At 40.4% G+C, this 22,255-nt stretch overlaps 3 protein-coding genes across 9 annotated transcripts in view; 2 read left to right on the forward strand and 1 right to left on the reverse strand.

Moving 5' to 3' along the window:
- bag6l (BCL2 associated athanogene 6, like) overlaps window positions 1–5,418 on the forward strand; it is a 19,440-nt gene extending 14,022 nt beyond the window's left edge. For all 7 annotated transcript variants that reach the window (XM_042077676.1, XM_042077682.1, XM_042077680.1 and 4 more), the window contains 7 exons: window positions 234–358; window positions 615–749; window positions 884–952; window positions 2,350–2,541; window positions 2,732–2,839; window positions 3,176–3,322; window positions 4,418–5,418. In XM_042077676.1, coding sequence (XP_041933610.1) covers window positions 234–358; window positions 615–749; window positions 884–952; window positions 2,350–2,541; window positions 2,732–2,839; window positions 3,176–3,322; window positions 4,418–4,513 — 872 coding nt within the window. In that variant the 3' untranslated portion in view covers window positions 4,514–5,418. The remainder of the gene's footprint in view (window positions 1–233; window positions 359–614; window positions 750–883; window positions 953–2,349; window positions 2,542–2,731; window positions 2,840–3,175; window positions 3,323–4,417) is intronic.
- A 745-nt stretch (window positions 5,419–6,163) lies between these two features.
- tk1 (thymidine kinase 1, soluble) lies at window positions 6,164–12,393 on the forward strand. Its single transcript, XM_042076834.1, has 7 exons — window positions 6,164–6,378; window positions 6,507–6,538; window positions 8,123–8,236; window positions 8,322–8,415; window positions 8,549–8,638; window positions 10,046–10,165; window positions 11,848–12,393. Exons 1-7 carry the CDS (start codon window positions 6,313–6,315, stop codon window positions 12,025–12,027), a joined length of 696 nt encoding a protein of 231 aa, XP_041932768.1. The 5' UTR covers window positions 6,164–6,312; the 3' UTR covers window positions 12,028–12,393.
- Window positions 12,394–14,484: 2,091 nt separating this feature from the next.
- Window positions 14,485–20,702, reverse strand: LOC121695734 (class I histocompatibility antigen, F10 alpha chain-like). The gene is made up of 10 exons (XM_042076831.1): window positions 20,531–20,702; window positions 19,282–19,572; window positions 18,889–19,179; window positions 18,524–18,808; window positions 17,826–17,945; window positions 17,622–17,672; window positions 16,966–16,980; window positions 16,431–16,472; window positions 15,907–16,010; window positions 14,485–15,291 (listed from the first exon to the last, which is right to left on the reverse strand). Exons 1-9 carry the CDS (start codon window positions 20,583–20,585, stop codon window positions 15,931–15,933), a joined length of 1,230 nt encoding a protein of 409 aa, XP_041932765.1. The 5' UTR covers window positions 20,586–20,702; the 3' UTR covers window positions 14,485–15,291; window positions 15,907–15,930.
- Between the last annotated feature and the right edge of the window lie 1,553 nt (window positions 20,703–22,255).

Raw genomic sequence — 22,255 nt, forward strand, 5'->3', positions numbered from 1 at the left:
CTTTCTGAAATACCCCCCAGGTCAGTTGTTTTGTGTGTGTTTGAAATACACTTAGTTCCCTTACTGATTCTGCATATTTCTTTAAATAAACACTTTTCCCCTCATCTCAAAGCAAAATATAACATCTCCATCTCTTAAGAATAAAAACAGAATATGACCTAATGTAGATTAACTTTTGTGTTTACATTTTTTTGATTATTTGTTTGTAATGAGTGTTTTTTTTGTCCCTGTAGACCACACCTTTGGCCCCCGGCTTCTGTACATGTGCACCCAGGGCCTGTTTGAGTGCTTGGCTCTGAACCTGTACTGTCTCAGAGGAGAGCAGAGGGCCCTCACTGCTGTCATCAACCACCGCATTGTCAGTGTACACACACACACACACACACACACGAGCGCACAAACAAAATTCTCAGACTCATGCAAACACAAGCCTCAATCTATCTTATACTATTGTTTTTACCGCTGCTAGTTCTGCTACCATTACTAATAATTACAAGTTACAACAGTAATTTAAGTAATTCATTTTGATTATTGGTTAGTTTATGTATTTGTGAACTACAAAATCTGTGTATGCAAGTTCAAAGGCTCATGTGTTTTTGTGTGTGTGTGTGCAGAGGAGGATGTCAGCAGAGGTGAACCCTAGTCTGGTGAACTGGCTGACCAGCATGATGTCCATGAGGCTGCATGTGATCCTGGAGCACAACCCTGTACAGGAAGCGGACATCATCCACTATGTCATACACACACAGGTATTCACACAAGCATCCCCTCACATTTAAGGAAGGTGGGGATGGTTATAAACACATCCAGTCAGAAGTCAGAAGAGGAAGGCCATGAGTGTCTTTTGCCTCACTAACACAGAATGTCTCTGTTTTTGTTTTAGAGTGAAGCAGCTCAGAGGGTGGATTCAGATGCCCAGGCTGAGCAGCAGGCGGACATTCAGAATGTAGAGGTGTGTGTGTGTGTGTGTGTGTGTGTGTGTGTGTGTGTGTGATTAATGTTTGATGTGTCTATGTGTGTCTTGCTGCTTTGCTATAAGTGGTTTACACTGATGTATGGTTGGTATCAATTAGGGCTGGGCGATATATCGGTATTACGACTACGACCGATTATTTTTGAAAACGATATGTAGTTGAGACAATATCGTAATACCGGTATTATGTCAAATAATGGGCCATTTTATCAAAGCCACTTGCTCTTCTGTGTTCAGACCATTCAGATAGCCGCAGCTCTGCTCAACTGCGCCCCTTGCGTGTGCACGTTCTCCCTCGCAGCACTACAAACTTTCAAACATGAGTCAGATTTTGTTTACCTTGATCAGAGGTTGGTGCTGATGCCTATTCCGTCGGCACATCAACGGCTAGACCGAGAATTCTCGTTGTGAAATCAAAATTCCACTGGAGCTCCAAGCGGTTTTGTACACGCAGATTTAAGTTACAACACTGTTTACAGCTCTTTGACTCACGGTAAAATGTCATTTTTGGTACATAGCCTAGCTAATTTAAATACACTGATGAATGCTTGCGTTTAGCGATATACAGTAGCAGATCTAAAGTCCTCAGGGAGACAACCTACACGCTGATTTTATTAAGAGGATATGCACGCGACTCGCGAGCAGTTAGGGCATCATTTTTAATGATTCCTGAAACCCCATTCAATCGTGCATAGGGATTTTTCTTACGAACCGGAACATGCAAAAATGAACGCATACAAAATGACGGTAGCGTCTATCACACTCTTGATGAGTGACTCAGTTACGTTGTTTAAGTAGCCTAATTGTTTAAAACTATTTTTGTTGTTGATAGCAACATGTCTAGGCCATCATAGTCTACATTTGCTTGTCATCTAGGCCCTATCAAACCCTTACAGGTAAAAAAAACTGCATTGTGTGACAAAACTGCAGGTTTTTTCAATATTGTTGTGCCCAAAATAGCCTATTGCATTCCTGCGTTGTCAGTCAGGGTCAACTTTTGGTCTTTTGTTATTTGCACAGCTTTATCAGAGCAACTGTAGCCTATGCCTATTGTAGGCCTATGTTATTGTTTACACTTTTTTGCACAGCACTGTTAGAGCAGTCTGAAATGAATATAATTAAAACTGGCTGTGTTGTAATAATTGTTGTGTTGAGTGAATATATGAAGCACTTCGCTCTTTCTGTTTGAAATATCAATATCGTATCGATATCATATATCGCCAATCAGCCCCAAAATATCGGGATATCAGTTTTGGTCCATATCGCCCGCCCATTCTGTTAAAAGAATAAAGTATCCACCTTGATTAGTTTTGACAAATATCAATGTGTAATTCTGTTGATAACAATGGCCATGTGGCATCCCTGATGCTCTGCAGATGGAGGAGACCATGTCCCCGGCTCCTGCCACCACTGCAGAAGAGGCCATGATGACCTCTGCAGACGCCGCAGAGGGCACAGGGTCGCGCCGGGCGTCGTCGGGGGAGGCCAGAGGAACCGTTCCCATGGCAGCAGCAGGCCGTGAAGAGACTGGGGCCGAGGTGGAGCCCTGGGCAGCAGCAGTCCCACCGGTAAGAGCTGAACTCTGGATGCTTGTCCCACAGCAGTGTCATGTTACACACCAAATATGCACTTCTTCCTGAAGCCAAGCCATATGGATCCATTAAACATACCTGATTATAACTGCATTGTACATATGTAAGTGTGTGTTTTGTCTATACATGCGTGGTTAAGTGGTCATATCTGTCTGTATGTTTGCAGGAATGGGTGCCTATCATCAGGCATGACATTTTGTCCCAGAGGAAGATGAAGGCACAGCCTCCTTTGTCAGATGCCTACCTTCATGGCATGCCAGCCAAGAGAAGGAAGGTACATTGTCTTGGGACACACACACACACACACACACACACACACACACACACACCAGCTGATTCTCACACTTACAAAGACACTCAGCTAGACAGATGCACCAGCAAACAGACGACAAAAAAAACATAGTTCCATTCCTGCCTGGCTTAGAAAGCCCTGCTTCTGCCAGATTTTATCTGATCTGATTGGTGTATTGGTAGTTATTGATATTAATAGATGGTCAATTATTGATTTATATGAATTAACATGGGTATTGCTTTGAGAATTATATTGATTTATATGGGTATAATATGATTTGTATGGGTACGGGTCATGATGTGCTCTGTTCTTCTTCAGACGGCCCAGGGTGACGGTCCCCATCTTACTCTGTCTGAGGCGGTGAGCCGGGCTGCCCGGGCTGCTGGCGTGCGGCCTGCAACCACTCCAGAGAGCCTGCAGGGGGAGCTAGAGGCTCCAGAGCTGCAGCAAGCCTACAGTGAACAGGTACTTTACCAGTTCAGTCTCCACCAATAAAATACATACAGTATATTGAGCAGGCAAACTAAAAACAGTTGAGTGTTTTGTAAGTAGAGGCAAGTACCAAAATGTAGCTGTTCTAAAATGAAGAAAAAGAGATGATTACCTTTTTATGTTTTTCATTTGTCATGTGTCTTAATAAGAAGGAAATAATGGGCTCACAAATGACATTTATGTGAAAAATGGAGCATAGCGTTAGTTCAGGCAGGCCACAGTCTTGCCCAGCTTCCCTGAGAGGCTCAGCTGATTGCCCACCTGACTGCCCAGCTGATTGCTCATCTTCTGCTCCTTCACTGGCGGAGATCATTCAGAGCGCCTTATTTAATCTGCCTTAGCCTACCTAATGTACCTGCTGCTTCTCTGCAAGCCCTTTTTGCAACCCACCTCCACCCATCTCCTCCTCATACTTCTGACTTGTCAATACTTGTCATTGATGTCTGCTCTGTTCTGTAACCCATGGGGGGTTTATCTTCACTGCTCTCCCTGTCTTAAGCCGGGTTCACACTGTACGTGCAAGCAGTAACTTTACGCTATGAAACCCATTATTTTCAATGGCTTGCGTGCACAAGAATTGTCTTTTTTTGCCGCTTTGCCGCTCTTGCGCGTGCTGAGGTCGAAGTTCAACCATGTAGAACTTTGACCGGGGCACGCTGTAAATCATAGGTATTTTGCCCTGAGCCCAGCGGCAAGCACAACAAAAATCTTTGGAACATTACCTCAACCAAGAGCAACCTAGTGGCGAGTGAAGCACATGTTGCGTGCAATGTGAAGTCCCCTTTAGTCAGGGAAATCCCAGAACAGAGCATACCACCAAATGTAATATATTATGCAAATAGTAAATAAAAGCTATTTCTTTGACAAAGTGGTCCTGCCTGAATTTAGTTTATTGGCATGCACCATCATAGACCTAAGCTCCTCACTGTGGCTGGTACTAATATAAGTAAATAAAGTAAAGTCCCTCAGTGAACAACTACACAATTAATTAACTATTGTTCCATCATGCATAAGTGACTTATTTGTTTACATGTGTGTCGTTTGTTTGTTTGTTTGTTTGTATCTCAGGTGAAGAGTGATGTGAAGAAGCGTCTGAATGATGATCCAGACTACAACTCCCAGCGCTTCCCCAACACACACCGGGCTTTCTCCGAGGACTCCTAATCTCATTGGCCGCTTTACCCGTCAGTCTTATCTTTCCATCCAGTCATATGTAACTACCGAGCAGGTAGACGTCCGGGAGAGGGAGAAGAGGAGCTTCTGGTTGGACAGTGAGGCTTCATCTTCCAAAGCCCATTAGTCAGCTCCCTTGAGATGGGCTGCGTTCATTGGTCAAGTCCGTTTTTCCTCATACATTTACTGCTGCAGTCAGGTCCATCAGCCACACGCAGGCACGCATCAGTTACTATAGTAACGCCCTCACCTGTGGGCGATGCACCACCTTGCAGCAGTCTTCTGTGAACAACATCTTGCTTAGCAACACGCTCTCAGCTGTGGACGACACCTGACCTAGCACCACTCTCGCAGTCCTCCCGCTAGACAACACCTTGCTCACTCTGAGGCTTGCTTGTTGATTTACTAAATTGTAATGTTAAGTTGTACATTGTTGTAATAAGTTATTGAGGTGTTGATAAAATAATGGGGGTAATGAGGTCGGGTTGTTAAGAGGTTAACGGGGCTAATTAATGACAATGATGGCATGTATATGACCATGCTTGATATTTCAGGCTGGAACAGTTTCTGATTCATTCATTTTAGTCATCTGGTCACAGGGATGCCGTGTCCCTGTTGCTGTACATTGTGTCATGTGGTGGGCCTGTGACTTTTATGAGTAAAAAGAGTAAAAAGTTATCTGTTTGTGTGAGGTGTCTTCCCGTTGGTTGTTTTAGGAGTGAAATCAGAACAACCCTCTTAACACGTTTTAACTGTTAAAAGAATAAAGTATCCACCTTGATTAGTTTTGACAAATACTCTGCTTCTCTCTTTGTCTGAATGCTATAGTCACACCCACCCTGCCCTTTACAAAGCTGTGTTTTGATTATCTGCAAAATAAAGAAATATAAATCCTTTGTTTTGAGTTCTTTATGACTGATAGATGAATGTATTGAAGACCCCGTCTTAAATTTTACTTATCTTTATGCCCAGGGCTTCCTCTTTGGTGATCAGATTTTCAAAATTGCATTTATCTTCTTATTGAATTTGCAGCAGACATTTTTTTACTGATGACCATCAAATGTATTGTATGCCTTTAGGTCTGTCAGATCTGCAGCAGCTTAGAAGAAATCTCTGATAAATTCCATATTCTAAAGACACTTGATTTTATGGGGTGGTACTTGGCTCAACAGCTCTCTCTATCTGGGTTGGAATGATCTCTTCTGCTTTAGTGTTATAATGGTTATGAGTATGGTTACTTAGTGGACGCTTTTGTCCAAAGCGCCTTATTACAGAATTGACAGCCCAATGAAGTTACACATTTTACCAGCCAATGCATAGTTTTTGGTGCATCTGTCTAACATCAGTCATTCTTGAATTTCCCCTTGTGGATCAATAAAGTATCTATCTATTTTAGCAAATTCAGCCATTCAGTCTTTAATGTATCCGATTATATGAGTGAATACAAAAAGCATGAATTCAGATAAATGACTACTTCAGAAATGTATGATGCGCAAAGTATGTTTATATCTTTTTCCAGATATTTACTTTACTGTCTATGATATTAACGGGGTTGGGTTTTGTGTCTCTAGTGCGCGTGTCAGTCTTTTTCTGACGCACTCTCTTTCTATTGGGTGTTTCTGAAACCATGAAGCCCACGCAGGGGCTTAAGTTTAAATCCAAATCTACTGGCGGGACAATCAAGTTGTTCGTCGTCGTCGTTAGTGTAGGAACTTTATGAACTGACCGAATCTGCTATTTTAGGGTAAAGTTATAGTTATAACACCACTACAGCATTCATAACACTAAAAATGGATTGCCTGAATGTTTCAAGTATTCTGCCAAATTCACCAAGGAAAAAGCGAGGACAAATCCAGGTAACATGAGATTTTTGTTAACGTTAGCATTAACTTATGCATTTCGCGTAAATTCATACTAGTAGAATTTTAACTCAGTGTTACTGACGTAGTTACATGTGTATTCATGTTGGTTATTGTGTTATTAGGTCATATTTGGACCCATGTTTTCTGGAAAGAGGTAAGTTGAACATTATTGACATTGCATCAAAGATGGTTCATATCGCTTAATATCCAAGAGGAATGTGCGTTTAATACAATGATATACCATTTCATTAATTGACATTTCAAACTTTTGAAGTGTTTCAAGGCTGATATTTACACAATTTTGTCATTATCTTCAAATATTCAAGTTTGTTATTCGCGCCAATGTTGACAAGGTGCTTCCGTTTCCTGCGCGCGGGTTAGCTCCTTTTTATTTGCGGTTACTTGTTACTTGTATCGCCACATATATACCGTCTTGTGTTCATGTTTTATAGGAATTTAGGATGATATAACATTGACGTAAGACCATTGGAGATGTTTTATAAATAACATTGGCCTCAACAATTTGGCGCTCAGGTTGCGCGCCTCTTCCACAAAGAAGTTGGGGAGGTAGATTCCACTGTAGCCTATGCTACTTTTAAAAACTATACGTTACCTTTAAAACAATGTCATGATCTATTGGATGTACACAACTTGTATCCCTTTTTATTGTATACCACCACTAAATTAACAAATATCTAAGTCCAACAGTAGGTAATGTAGAAAAATGTGTCTGCAAATATTTGTTGCAACAGCAAACATCATCATTGGCCTAATAGCCAGTTTGACACGTCATTGTATAGTGCTGGAAGACATTTGCATTATAAATCCCTTAATGTAGATTCAGCACTGAATATGTGAAATATGACATCAGGGGTACATCTGATGAAGTCAACACAGACAGTCTATGCACAGAACACAGACACGGCAACAAATGAGCAGTAGTGGGAGCACCAGACATCTCACTTAATTTTGGATATTGGTGGAACCATTAAATGAGGTGGAGTGGATTTAACATGGAGTGTGATAAAGATAACTTGTTAAAGTCTTCACATTTTGTTGTCCATTTCTGTATTGACCCTTCAAAGCCAAGTCCGTTTTTTGTGTTTTCCAATACATTGTTGTTAAATTCAACAACTTGCTCTTCATTGTCCTCCAGCTGTCCATTCCATGCATGTGCACACAAAAATAATAGTGTACAGTCATCGCTCTGTGAATGGCTGTTGAGCTCCAATATGAGCAACATGTCATCTACTTCTATCTAGGCACACGCTACCTCCAGACCGTTGCGCTCCTCAGACGAACGAGGTCTAGCTCTGCCACCAGTATGCTCAGGCCAATCCAAACTTTTCTCATCTGTTGTTCCTCTTTGGTGGAACGCACTGCCAGTACCTACTAGAGCAGGGACATCCCTCTCCATCTTCAAAAAACTCCTGAAGACTCAGCTTTTCAGAGAACATCTCCTCTTATAGCACTACTTACAACTAGTCTTGCTGATCCTAGCACTTACCACCTGACTAGAACTGATACTCGACTGTTTAAAAACAGCACTCACTGATGCACTTATTCTTACTGTACTCTACCTTTTTTCTTTATTGTCCTAGAATTGAGAGAATTGCTTTAAAGCTTAAACTGTTTACCATGTTGTTAGTCGCTTTGGTTAAAAATGTGTCAGCCTAATGTAATGTAATGAAACGTGGACTGAATCTTAAACCATTCTGCTTCTTATTTTCTGTTGCAGCACTGAATTGATGCGAAGAGTGCGAAGATTCCAGATTGCGCAGTACAACTGCCTAGTGATCAAATATGCCAAGGACACACGCTATTCGGAAAAGGGAGTGGCCACACATGACCAGTAAGACTCCCCCCCCAAGTCATGCTCTTGTGTATTTTGTGGGGATTTCTTATTTTAAAGGTCACTAATCTGTGTCCCTCCCCAGGAATATAATGGAAGCAGTACCAGCCAACGCCCTGAAGGATGTGCGTTCTCTTGCAATGCGGGCTTGTGTCATTGGCATAGATGAAGGACAATTTGTGAGTTGTCACTGCATTAGTAATGCCCCTAAGCCCACCATGCGAATGAAAGGTTGCATGATATTTGCTTAGCATTATTAAATAGACTAAGCTTTACTGGTTTACTAACACCTTTAATTCTTTCATGTTTCAGTTTCCAGACACAGTGGAGTTCTGTGAAGAAATGGCCAACCATGGCAAGATAGTCATTGTTGCAGCACTGGATGGTACTTTTCAAAGAAAGGTATGTAGTGTTTGGAGAGTGAAGAGATGTTGAGCGTTAAGAAGCCATTTAGTGCTTTACTTCAGTATAACACACATGCAAAGCAATGGGTTGGGTTTATCAACTGAAAAATAAAAAGATACCCGCACACTGTTTCTATATTATTTATTAACAACGTTTCGACCAGAGGTCTTCGTCTGGTCGAAACGTTGTTAATAAACCACTCTGGGAGCTTATATAAACAGTGTGCGGGTATCTTTTTTATTTTTCAATTGTCGGCTAAGCCTTATACCCAGCACCTGTTTAAATTTAGATGTACGTGCACTCCACTCATTGGGTTTATCAACTGCCATTGCACATTTGAGGCGTGCCACAACGAAATGAGTCCAGTGTCGCAGAAATCCATTTCGAGATTTGAATGCAGAGAGGGTCGAAAAATGACAAAATTATGCATTTTTTAATTTCACCTTGAACACATTCCTTTATCTCTTATCTATCACTCATAGACGTATCTTACTGTAAAACGACCTAGAAATATGATTTTGAAGGCCAAATGTGTAGGCTGTGCATTAAAGTTTGGATAAAAAGTTGACGTTTTTCTTCCTTGTTCAGACGCTTGCTGTGTGAGAACAGGTTTCTTTGGTCTGATAACTTTGTGTTTTGGCTTTTGGCCTCTTAAAGAAGTCATCATAATAGGCTATCAACTCATAATTATTCTGAAGTAACTGTCTATTATAGCCAAGAGATTTAGGAGGAGAAACAGCAACCTAAACATACAGTTGTTGCTGACCAGATTCCTCACAGAGATTCGCAGTTGGTCCGATTCAATTTGTTTTGGAGTTGGCAGTGGCCTAATTAAAAACAAAAACATTAGGCTATGCATTAAGCAGTAGGCTATTGTTGTCCTTGCCGTCTTCAGAAGTTGATCGAACATTATAGGCTACCTCACAAGTTCTATGAATGACTCACAAGCTTTACCGCCTGCGTGAATGGAGCATTTACAGTAGAAGCTGCACTGTGTAGTTCGGATCTTTTCGGAGATTCTGAAGCAATTCAATCTCTGGCTACGGATTTCTTTGGAGAATGGACAACAGTGATTGACAGCGACAGCACTGGGGCTATTTTAATTCCAAAGGCCAAGGGAACTTTATCAGGATGCATATTGTGGTGATTGGTTGAGCGGAAAGGTCTGGATTATGAATATCCAATAAACCCTTTTTTTTTTTTTTTAGTCAAGCTGGACTCATTCCGTTGTGGCACGCCCCATTTCAGTGTTTGTTTGGGTGTTTGCCTAAATCTAAGACATAGAACTTTAGTGAAGTCTAAACTGGCAAATGACAAACTTTTCTTAGCATAACCAAATTTAATATTTGTGATGATTGCTTCTGTCCCTGCTTCCCATTGACACCTAAACTGCCTTCCTTTCAGCCATTTGGAAACATCCTGAGCCTGGTGCCCCTGGCCGAAAGTGTCGTAAAGCTGAATGCTGTCTGCATGCAGTGCTTCAAAGAGGCTGCCTACACAAAGAGGCTTGGTGCTGAGAAAGAGGTATGAGGATCAAAGAGGAAGAGATTGGTTTAACATGGGCTGTGATTTGGGTTATGTTTACTGGGGTTCTCATTCCCGGCGTTCTCATTTGTAAGACGCACAACACGCCATGCAGTGTGTTAAAACAGCTCTACATGAACTATTACTCATTTAATTAGTGAGCAAAATGATACTGCTAATTTATTACCATGCTACACGCAAAAACATGGGGGGCAGCTCAGAGATGAGTATGTTCTCAATATGTGTATTTCTCTAGAGCCACCGTTTGCACGAAACTTATAGAAATCATAGACAACAAACTCTTTTAAGTCAACCTTTGTCATGTTCCTCTAGATTTTTTTTTTTTTAAACGCTACAAACTACTAAACCAACTTCTGCCTCTTTCTGCAACATGTTAATAAGTTATCAGATATTGGTATCATCACCTGTGATTTTCACAGCACTTTAAGAGCATTAAAAGGGACACCAGGCAAGCCTGGTGCTTTTTCTCTACAAAGCTCCCCCTAGCGTCTGTACGTGTCGATATGTGTGCGAGCCCTCGCTCAGTCTGAAGCTCTTTTCCTTTTCATTACTTTACATTTGGCTGACGCATTTTTTTTTTAACCAAAGCAAATTTTCTTTGCATCTTCCGTCAAGGGTTTTCGTTGATTCTTCGCCGGCTCTGCCATTATACACATGTTTGCAATAATCGCTAGCCTTTCGTTAGCCTGCCTCTGTGCTGGGGATGCAGGATGTAAACTGATCCTGCTTCTCGCGATGTCTGAGACTTTGTGAGACTGAAGGTCGGCGGGTCGGATACACCGAACTTGCAAGCGGGATATTCTTCCTACAGGCAGTAGGGGCGAGAGAGTCTTCATTCGCCCTGTAATGAGTCATTTAATCATACAGTATACCGACTTACGAAGATGATTAATTAACACGAAAACATTGCCTGGTGTCCCTTTAATCCCATGGTCTTAGCTTTGCCATATAGGACAAATAGATATGCATGGATTGTATTTCAGCTCAAGAGTGCTGTTTTAAACCCATGAGAATGATCAGTGTGAGACACACTAAATGTTTCAAATGTTATGGGAATGGCTCGCAGACACGCTGTATTCCGTGTTGGTTGCCATACTGCAACAAACAATACAGTTCACTTGGGACGTCAGCTATACACCCATCAAGTGTAAAACCGTTTGGATGAATGGTTCGAGAGATATGGGAAGACTGGGATGCCGTACAATTGTACCACGCAAATTAGTTTTTAATCACATGTACGTTAAAGTTATGATCTGTGAGGTTAATCAGTTGTCCCATAAACTGATGTCTGTTTCATATGGTCCGATTTAGTGCATGTGATGCAAACTGGATTTGAATGTATCTGATTCAATGCACCTTTTATTCTGTTTAGACTAACAAGACCATATCCCGTCTGTGCCAACCAAAACTTAGAATTGGGTTGCATTTACGGTGCATTGAACAACAGTCTTGGTGAATTAGTAGCAGATGTAGAGTTCTCTGGGGAACAAAACACTTGAATGTTATTGTAATGCAATGTACTATTTGAGACAAAGAAACACTCCCAGTGGCCGTGACCCTTTGTGTAGTTTGGGTGTGATGTGAGTGACATGGGGAATCGACGGGACCTCCAGCTGCCTCTCACATCTGTCTGCACATCTGTCCTTTTACCCGTGTCACAGGTGGAGGTGATCGGAGGAGCTGATATGTACCATGCCGCGTGCCGTGGCTGTTACGGGGGTCTTGTGACTGGGAAGGAGAACTGTGGGCCACCCAGGGATGAAACTCCTCCACACCAGGTCTCCGGCAAGCAGCTGGATATTACCGCCCCACGCAAACTGTTTGCCACTCTGCAGCTCTGAGAGCGTCACAGATGGACATAGTACAGACTATGAAGACGAGCCAGTATTATTTGTACATGTCGAATTCTTTGTGTGGTACGGGACGTTTTAACGTGATTTTACTTTTGTAAAATGTAAATTTACAGATTTATAGGTTGACTTAGCACTTGGTTGGTGGTTTGCACGGTGTGTGTGTGTGTGGGGGGGGGTTTCCTTTTTTTACAACTTTTTAATCAACGTACTGTATATCCTTCAGAATCAAACATCTTTAACTACACTTACTCTGTGTACATGTACATGTGTATATACAAGCAGCATAACTATGATTTGATGTTTAGATTTTGCTCATTTTATTAAATATTTTAATAAAATCTGATGTACTTGTTACTGTGCGCATTTATAATTTTACATACGATGTATGTAGTTTATAGCCGTGAATTTTCAAAAGGTATGTTACCCATCCTGAATTAATTTTTCTTATTTAAGTTTTCTAACATATAGAAATATCTCTATGCTATTGTTGGACATGGCTAATGTCTGTTTAGGTGTCGGAATGTAAGCCGTTTATAAATATAGGACATTTTCCCCACATGAAGGCCTAATTTTATTTTCATCTAATTGCAGTGACAACATAACAAAATTTGGAAGTTTGTTGATTAATTATGGTAGGCTTATGTTAGAAGCTTGTTACTCTGTATATCCACATCTAATGTCAACCTTTTAAATCTTATTTATGTTAGAAAGTTGTTGCAGGAATGCACAAACTTCACACTCCACACTCGTGGTTTTGACAGAAATAGAAATGGCTACAGAAAAAAGCACCCAAAAACAATGACTCGACATTTGTAGCGCCATCCCTACATATGATTTGCCTGCGTGTGATGTGAATGTACAGTATATAGAAGCTGACACTATAGTACTCTAATCCATCATTTATCAGTCAGTCAGTTCAACAGTCAGTCTTATTCACATGGTTGAGTTGATATCAGGCTTTGCTGTCTTCCAATGTTAACCTCAAATCCACACAACTGCCAGGAGACCAGAGTGGTGTTGGTGCAGGGCCAGGGTAAGGTTTGGGACTGCCATATGTGATGGTGCAGGGTAAGGTTTGGGGCTGCCATACTGTATGTGATGTTGGTGCAGGGTAAGGTTTGGGGCTGACGTGTGTGTGGTGTTGGTGCAGGGGTAAGGTGTGTTCTTGCCATGTGTGGTGTTGGTGCAGGGGTAAGGTGTGGGGCTGCTGTGTGTGGGGTGTTGGTGCAGGGGTAAGGTGTGGGGCTGCCATGTGTGGTGTGGGTGCAGGGGTAAGGTGTGGGGCTGCCGTGTGTGTGGTGTGGGTGCAGGGGTAAGGTGTGGGGCTGCCATGTGTGGTGTGGGTGCAGGGGTAAGGTGTGGGGCTGCCATGTGTCAGGTCACAGGTTCTCAGCCCAGTGTGGAGAGGGGTGACCAGAGTGCTGCTGGGGTGTGAATGTGTGTGTTCTGATGTAACCAGTCAGAGGTGAACTCTAGTAAAGGTCCTGCTGTTGTGTGACATCTATACCCTATAGAGACTTGCATTGTATTGGCAGGTTTCTATAAATATCCTTGTCTCTTCTTACCATAAAGTTTCCTGTAGGAAACAGAGTCAGACCACTGAAAAAGTCTCATAAGCCCCTGCGGTTCCTCTGGATGGTTTCAGGGAGCCTTGCTCAAGGGCACTTCAGCCGCGCCTACTGGTCGGGGTTCGAACCCTCCGGTTAGAGGTCCGAAGTGCTAACCAGTAGGCACGGCTGCCCATGCCCCGTGTTGCATGGAGTCGACCAACTACTGGCACCTGTGAACAGGGATTCCAGCCAAGTGCGATTGAACTGCATTCCACAATTCCTCTGCATTTCTGGGTTTTGCCTCAGAAACAACATTTTTGATGTCACCCCACAAGTTTTCTATAGGATTGAGGTCTGGGGATCGGGCTGGCCACTCCATAACGTCAATTTTGTTAGTCTTGAACCAAGACTTTGCTCGCTTACTGGTGTGTTTTGGGTCATTGTCTTATTGAAACACCCATTTAAAAGGCATTTCCTCTTCAGCATAAGACAACATGACCTCTTCAAATATTTTGATGTATTAAAACTGATCCATGATCTCTGGTGTGCTATAAATAGGTCCAACACCACAGTATGAGAAACATCCCCATAACATGAAAAAATGTTGGATGTGTAACAATTGTTTCAAACAAAATGGACTAGGACAATGGTAAGGACAGCAAGATCAGCTAGGAAAAACTGAAATGATCTCCCAACAGCTCAGTGTTGTACAAAACACCTAAAGTTTAGATTTTCCTAAAATTGGTTGTACAAAACATCCTTAAGCCTTCCTTACCCAAGGAAAAGAACCCAAATATTCGATGTGCAATACTGGAATGTGTGGCCACAGTGAATTCTTCATAAATGGTCATGTGTAGTACTTGAGAATATTCACAATAACAAAGGAGAGCAGACATATTTTTTAAGATTTATTTTAAAAACTCATCACTTCAGCTTTAGTCAAGCTTTTAGTCAAGGACTAGGCTTAATCCATGTATGGGAAAGCAGCACTTTATATAATAAAAACAAAGTATTTTATTGCTGCTACTGGCATTTTAATGGACAGATTGCAACACAAAACGCTCAATAAAAATGTATAAAGTGTAAAGGCACATTAGAAGGAGAATATTCAAACAGAAAATAAGCACTTTCTAATTAATTAAAATAACAACATCAAATCATAAAACCATACATGATCACATAACAGACTTGGTGGCGCTAAACAGCGTAATCTTACATTTACATTAATTTAGCAGATGCAATCTTAATGTTAAGATCAAATTAATGTTGGAATTTAGAAATTGTGAAATTATGAAATATGTATGGTAGGTCCAGGCTACCCTATCACATTGGGAGTGGCGTCTTCACCCACAGGTGGTGCAGGGGGTGTGGCAGCGCTTCGGGAAAGCTCATGTCGATCTCTTTGCGAGGAGTTATGGAGGGGAAAGCTATGGAGTGTGTGTATGGGAAACCACCGCTTTCCAGTGATGGCAATGAGGATCTGTGGGAGTGCACTTGAACACTGTGTTTGAAAATGCAAAAATGTCTTCCGTAAATGTAAATACCCTTTTGTAAGAATATAAGGTCAGTAGTCTTGCCCATGAAAAATGACCACAAGAGTTCATTAGAATTGCATGTAATAAAAGTGGATAATTTCTGAGCTCAACTGGTGTCTTTTGGTTAACAGGTTACTCAGCAATGGAGGAACTGATTTTTCTTCACTCTGAAATAGAAAAAAACACAAAAATATCAAGAATGAGATGTAGAGAACCTCCCCCAAAAACCCAAAAGCACAGTAATTTCAACTGAGAAATCAGTCATTTGAAAAACTACTTTCAAACTAGATTAATGGGATATTCAACTGAGGATCATGCATTCAGGTGAGAGGGTATCTTCAAATAAGGCTTTCAATGGGACGGTTTAAACTAATTCAGAGCAACTGATTAACATGGAACCTTCAGCAAAGATCCTTGAATACTCCGCTTCACCCTCTCTACATTCAGCCTTCACCTCAAATGCCATTTTCAACTGTGAAGAAGAGCTATGAATCATCGGTTCACCAACAGAGTTATTTGTGAGAGTGACCTGCGTTGTGTGGACAGCACTCACACTGACAACCTTGAGGCTAACATGCTAACAGGGAGACTAAAGCCAATCAGTGTCTGTCACAAGCATGTCTTTTAAGGTGTCAGGAGGTTTACTCACAGTATGCTCTGTACCTGCTGGCTACCATTACATGAGGTTTTACAAATAAAGCCCCTTTATAGATAGACTGACAGTCTCTGATGAACTCTTCAAGGTCCAGTTTTCTGTTTCCTGATTTAAGGATGATACTCACCAACCATTACCATCCAGTACATATTCACGGCACACTTTTCACTGACACAATGGGATCAGTACTGCCTTTGCTGTCCTTATCTGAGCTGGCATAGGATCCTGGTCCTGATCAATCACAAGATGAAAAATGATAAAGGTTTCAACAGCTTCCATAACAGACACAAGGGAAATAAGTGGCCCAAGCTACAAAATCACTCAAATGGCTAAAACCGTTTCACTCAACTACAACCATTGACTAGTACAGAGCAAAAGTGTTTATGTCAACTAATAGAATAAACAGTTGAAATGAGCTTTAGTCATTCCTATTGGTCAATCTTTCTGTAAAAAAAGTAACTTTTTTGGTGAAATGGTAGTAGGCCTAAGACCCTTTTTCATTTGCAATTGTAACAGCAGACAGTAACCTGACACTCCCTGCCACGAGGAAATACTAATTCAATAGACATGAAGTATACAGCTCATTATCATGTAATTAGTCTGTAGTATATTACCATATTTATTTTCACATTCAAATATGAGAAATCTTACCTGTGTTCAAACCAGAGTCATGGCTTCCCTCTGAACTAGAATCTGAAATAGATATTAAAATAATAATAATGGGTTAATAGGTTTATCCAGCCCTTTATCCAGCCATCATCATTGGTCTGAACTTTGGCGCTGGAAGATCTAAAAGGAACAATATGCAGTTTGTGCCCAATGAAGTTACAAAACAAAAACAAAACAAACAAAACCAACAAAACTGTTTCCAACAAAGAAACAGTATATTTTTATCCATGGATTTAGTCTCTACAATCATTTGACCATACCAAACTGACAGATATAAATGCAGTGTGTTCAAAGTAACAGCCTCTAACATGCCTGTTATTCTAGCTCTACTCAAAACAATGTCAAATTGAAATATTTGAAATTAAGTTTTTAAGGTCCCTGTTCATGTGAAAAGGTAAATTATCAACATTATAGGCACTGAATAACTTTATTTTGTGATGCAGTATAATCAAGCTGTTTGTTTCAATGTCTCCTTATAAAAATGTGGTTTATAATAAGAAACAATAGATGGGCTCACCTCCCGTCTTCTTCCCTATAGCATACATTAAAAACATGTTAATACTTCATTATATTATGGCAACACATTGAAAAGCAATGGATTATTCTAATTTGAATGGCCATTCTAATCCAAAACTATATCAAATTCCATCACTACTGTGGTAGAGAAACTACCATCGTCTTTTTCTTGCCTGGCTAAAAAATCGACTGTTTTAATCCATTTACTAATACAACCTACATGGGTGCAGCAAAATAAATACAGGATCTTTATTGCTCCCTACAATGCTAATTAGAAACTTGTCTGATTCTATTTGGGAGACAGTCAGGAATAAAAGGCCTCATGGCCACCCAGAGAAGCCCATGGATTTAGTCTCTACAATTTTTTTATGAAGACCATAAACTGACCGTTCAGATATAATAATGGGTTCATAAAATGTACTGAAAAGTTTCACAATAACAGGATGCCTCTAACAAACAAGTTATTCTGACTTTAAAACAATGTCTAATTGAAATATTTGAAATGAACAGTTCTTTAAGGTCCCCCTTTGTATAAAAAGATAAAACATCAACATTTTTGATATTGAATAACCCTTTTGTGATGCAGTATAATGCTGTTTGTTTCAATGTCTCCTTACAAAAATGTGTTTTATCATAAGAAACAATAGATTGGCTCACCTCCCAGAAGATGCTTCTCAGCTGGTGCTGCAGTCTTCTCAATAGTCTTCTCTATAGCATAAATTAAAAACATGTTAATACTTCATAATGTAATGGCGACACACTGAAAAGCAGTAGATTCTTCTAATTTGAATGGCATTCTGATCTTTACTAATATAGACACAAGTATATCGAATTACATCACTACTGTGTTGGAGAACCTACCAGTTCCTTTTTTCTTCATTATGACAACCGCAACTATGACCACAATAAGAACAACTACACCTCCAGCAGCTCCCCCCATAATCACACCAATGGAGGAAGGTTCGTCAGTCAGATGTCCACCTAAGCACAAATATTAGGAAACGACTCATTAATTAATTCACCATGGCACTGTTTCTGTCATCATTAAATGAACATCACTTGACCTAAAGATTTGCACACATAGAAAAACAATATGCTCAAACTCCTATGACCTATGCATTAGGCTGCTATTTAATTATGACACTGTGTGTTCATTAGGCTTATGTACATGATTAATATGTTTGCAGAAGTGAAAAACTGAATATTTTAAATAAGGTTCTTCATAGAGCAGCTAATGAGTCTTATTCTTTTTGTCAAAAGGGTTTATTAGATACATTTGGTAAATAATCTTCCTTTATAAGTTCATTCCTGTCTGTGTGGTGCATGAAGTAATGAACTAGCTATGTATGGCCTGACTTGAGTATCCCTCATGACCTGAGTCAGTACTGATCTGTAACGAAATCTGTATCAGTGAGTGTGACTCAAGTGCCAGATCAAGTGTGCACAGGTCTTAAAATCCCTGATACATACATCACAAGACCATACACACATCACATTCATACAGTACACAAACACAAAGATGATCAGATGGATATGTGTGGTGAAAAAAGTAACTTTACCTGTTTCCCAGGTACTGACCACTGGTGCCTGGAGGGTCCTGTGGTTCACAGAACACTGATAATCATTTGCCTCTGATTTAGGTACATGCACAACCAATCTGGCCTGGTGGGTTCCATCGCCATTTGGATAGACCTCTTCAGGAAAGATTGATTTAACCTTAACGGATCTCTTCTCAATAAACATTTCAATGTCTTTTGGAAGAAACCCTGTTGCCAGGCAGGTCATAGTCAGCATGTCCGCAAACTCCTTGCTTGTCCGAGCAAAGAGATAAATGTGGGGTGGAGCTGTAAAATAAGTGAGATTAGTGACCTTCTGTTTTCCAGATTATTCTCTGACAAAAGAAAACACATCCCAGAGTACATACAAGATCCTATGAGTGCTGCATCAGCATAGGTGATGAATTTGTCCAGCCAGTCCACGCACTCTTTCTCCAGGTAGCCCTTGGTGTACTGGTTAAGGATGGGAACCCCATCCCACTTCTGCTTCGTTTGTACAGCTTCATGAACTGGGGCTATCCACTGCATGGAGGCATCATCAAAGGACAGGAAATCCCGTCCATCATAGCTGTACTCATCAGCCCCCTTGATGAATTGGACACGACCATCTGGGAATTTGTCAACCACACAACCGTGTCGCCAGTTCAGGACGTGAACATCTGCAGGGGGATAAACAACAAGCAGTGCAAATAAAGCAAACCAGACATATGGTTGCCATAGTTTAATTTAGTCTATTTAATACTTTCAGACTTGATACTCACCAGAGTTATTTTGCCTCATGCGTTCCATTAGGATGTTCACATTGACTTTGAACCACTGCTCTTTGCTCCTGCGTGACTGGGTTCCCTTCTCCCAGTAGTCTGCGGGAAGCTTCTCTTTCATCCAGTTCTGTTGAGGGATCTTCATCTTATCGACACTGTTGTAGTAGTCAATCTTTCGATTATCCAGGACACCCATGCCGGTGAATTCAAAGATGCCAGGAGCAGATACGGGCTTTGATAGCGCAGTATACACATAATAGAGAGAATGTCTATCTGGCATACCTGGGAGGGCTTTAGGGGAATTAACAAAACTGAAAGTCACAGACTGAATCTTCAATATAGATTTAACAAATGATTAACATTACAGTGATAACATAATTGCAGCTGCAATTAAGCAGACCTAAGCAACCAAAGTCCAAGGAATTGTATGACCTTTAGCTAAATGAGGTATGGCTCATATTTCAGTGTTGTTCAGCACTGGTATTGATCAATGTTTACTTCATAACTGATTGTAACCTAGGTAGTACAGCCAGACACAAGTTAAACATTAACAACACTTCCTTATAGCTTGGCCAAGAGCTATAAGTTATATTAACACTGAGAAAAATAAAACTAAAACCACAAATCACTCAAATTTAGTAAAATGCAGGATAGTAGGGCTTAGAGGTGTCTCCCAAAAGAATGGTTGAGAATTGGCAATGAACACAGAGACATAATGTTGAAAATGATCAGTGATCATTACACAACACTTTCACAACCTCTCCCAGTAACTGTACAATATTGTCCAGGAAGGCGACATTAATAACAAAACAGCCAGTCCAAGAGCTACTGTATTAAGTTTAACATTTCAGTAATTGCTGAACAACACAATAGCCTGGGTCCTTCAATAATGCCATTTTAAAAGTATCCTCTCTAAATATATGATTACATATTTCAGTTTGGATATAGCCCTGTGATGAATACTGGGTACTTTTATTCCAAATGGACATAAAGGAAGTATTTTTTCAACAGATTGACAGGCTTGACCATACGTCAAGTCCTTAACAAGTTTGAAACACATGGCTACATATTATGTTCATACATCAACAGACCTGAATACTGTAAAAACAATTACATAAAGTCTTGCTATATTCTATACGACCATCTTTAAGATAACGTGACGCATTTGATTGATCTGTGGATTCAATTTCTGGGCAAAGGCAGCTGATGTCCGACCACAACCAAGAATACTAGAAACCAGCACACTTACCATTTAAAAAGGGCAGGATGACTCCAACAAATACCACAAGTGTGATTAATCCCATTTTTCTTCAGATTAGTACACTACATCCGAAAGTTGATCCGTGTGCTGTTCAAGTGCTTGACTAAAGTTTAATGAGGGCTCAGTCGCACTTTGGAACATGATAAGAAAAATGAAATGAAACTAACCAACGAATGTTGCAGGGAGATTACACACCATCTGTTAAATGCAACCGCGCTTCGTTGCAAGTATAGCAGGGGTTGGGTGGGACATTCCGGAATTTGAGGACATATTCTGTCCCGGTAGTTAACTCACTTTTATCTTGTAGCCATATTTCTTCACATTATTTTACATTCTACTGCTGCTATTTACACATCTTCTAGTCTTCCTATTTTCACTGCATTAGTTGTATTGTATGTGCTGTTGTAGCCGATCTATCACCTTACCATCATTACTCATTTTTATTTAATTCTGAATCTCTGATGTTTTGTTTAGCTTTTGAGAGATTTGTTTTGTCTATGTTTTGTTGTATTGTCCTGTTTGTCTGTTTGTATTACCCCCCCAGTATTGTGAAATGCTCCAAATGTAATGACACTTTGAGCTGCATTCCAGGGATGGATTACTGCACAGGCCTACCGGGCCCAGGCCCAGGGGCCCAAGGGGTCAGGGGGCCCTGAAACCCAAGCCTTTGCATGGAATCATTGCCTCAATATCAACAAATCAGGATGTAGGCTATGAATCTGATTGAATTTAGTATTGGCAATCCCCAAAATGCACCAGAATACAGGAAATCACATCAAACAAATAAAAAAATGTCTGAGAGAGGACCCCCAAACCCCCCCTCCCACATATACGACAATTAGTGGGGGGCCCTTAATACATCTGGGCCCAGGGGCCCAAAAGTTCATAATCCGCCCATGCTGCATTCTGTGTATGAAAGGTACTATGCAAATAAAAAATAAAGCTTTTTATTACTGGAATATGTACAGTAAGTAACCCAGTGTTCACGTTTATGTCAATATTTACAATAAAAAATAGTTTTATTTTTTATTGTAAATATTACCCCTCTACCGTGTGCAACCCACGTATTGTTTCGTTAAAAAAATGAAAGAATGAGTGTTTAATTCACTGTCTTTTTTTTTTCTTTAAGTTTACATATGCCTAGGTACTAGATATGCAGCCGTAGCCTACTTGATATTTTGTCCAACCCCATGTTACCAGGGTAACAAACCTTTTACCTCTATATTTTACTACAACTTTGTTATACTTTAGTACACTACAGTATATCAATATTAATACCTCTCAATTTAAGTCCACTTAAATCTAGTCTATCAAAGAAGACGACTATCATATGAAGATCGCTTCTGAATTCCTGCTATTATGCCTACAGTATTTGTATATTACATGTCAGTGTGTATGTATGTGTCTTATACAGATTCACTAGGTGGTATATTTCCAAATGGTTAATGTCCCTAATTGTAATCCCATACACTTTTTGTCAATTTATGTTGCCTGGCTCTGGAAGCAAACATACATAACACTACCAAACCTTTACTAAACAAAAATCCTCGTAATCAGTAGAAATTCTAACTTTTTCTGATCCTCTTTTCACATGTTGTTGACTATGCATTTTTCACACTAGGATACCACCCTATATCCCTATTCACACAACTGAAATACGATCTCTAAACTGATGAACCTTTTATAGCCACTTTGATGGCATCAATTAGGCCT

This window comes from Alosa sapidissima, chromosome 21, assembly GCF_018492685.1.
Source record: "Alosa sapidissima isolate fAloSap1 chromosome 21, fAloSap1.pri, whole genome shotgun sequence".
NCBI classification, from domain to species: Eukaryota; Metazoa; Chordata; class Actinopteri; order Clupeiformes; family Clupeidae; genus Alosa; species Alosa sapidissima.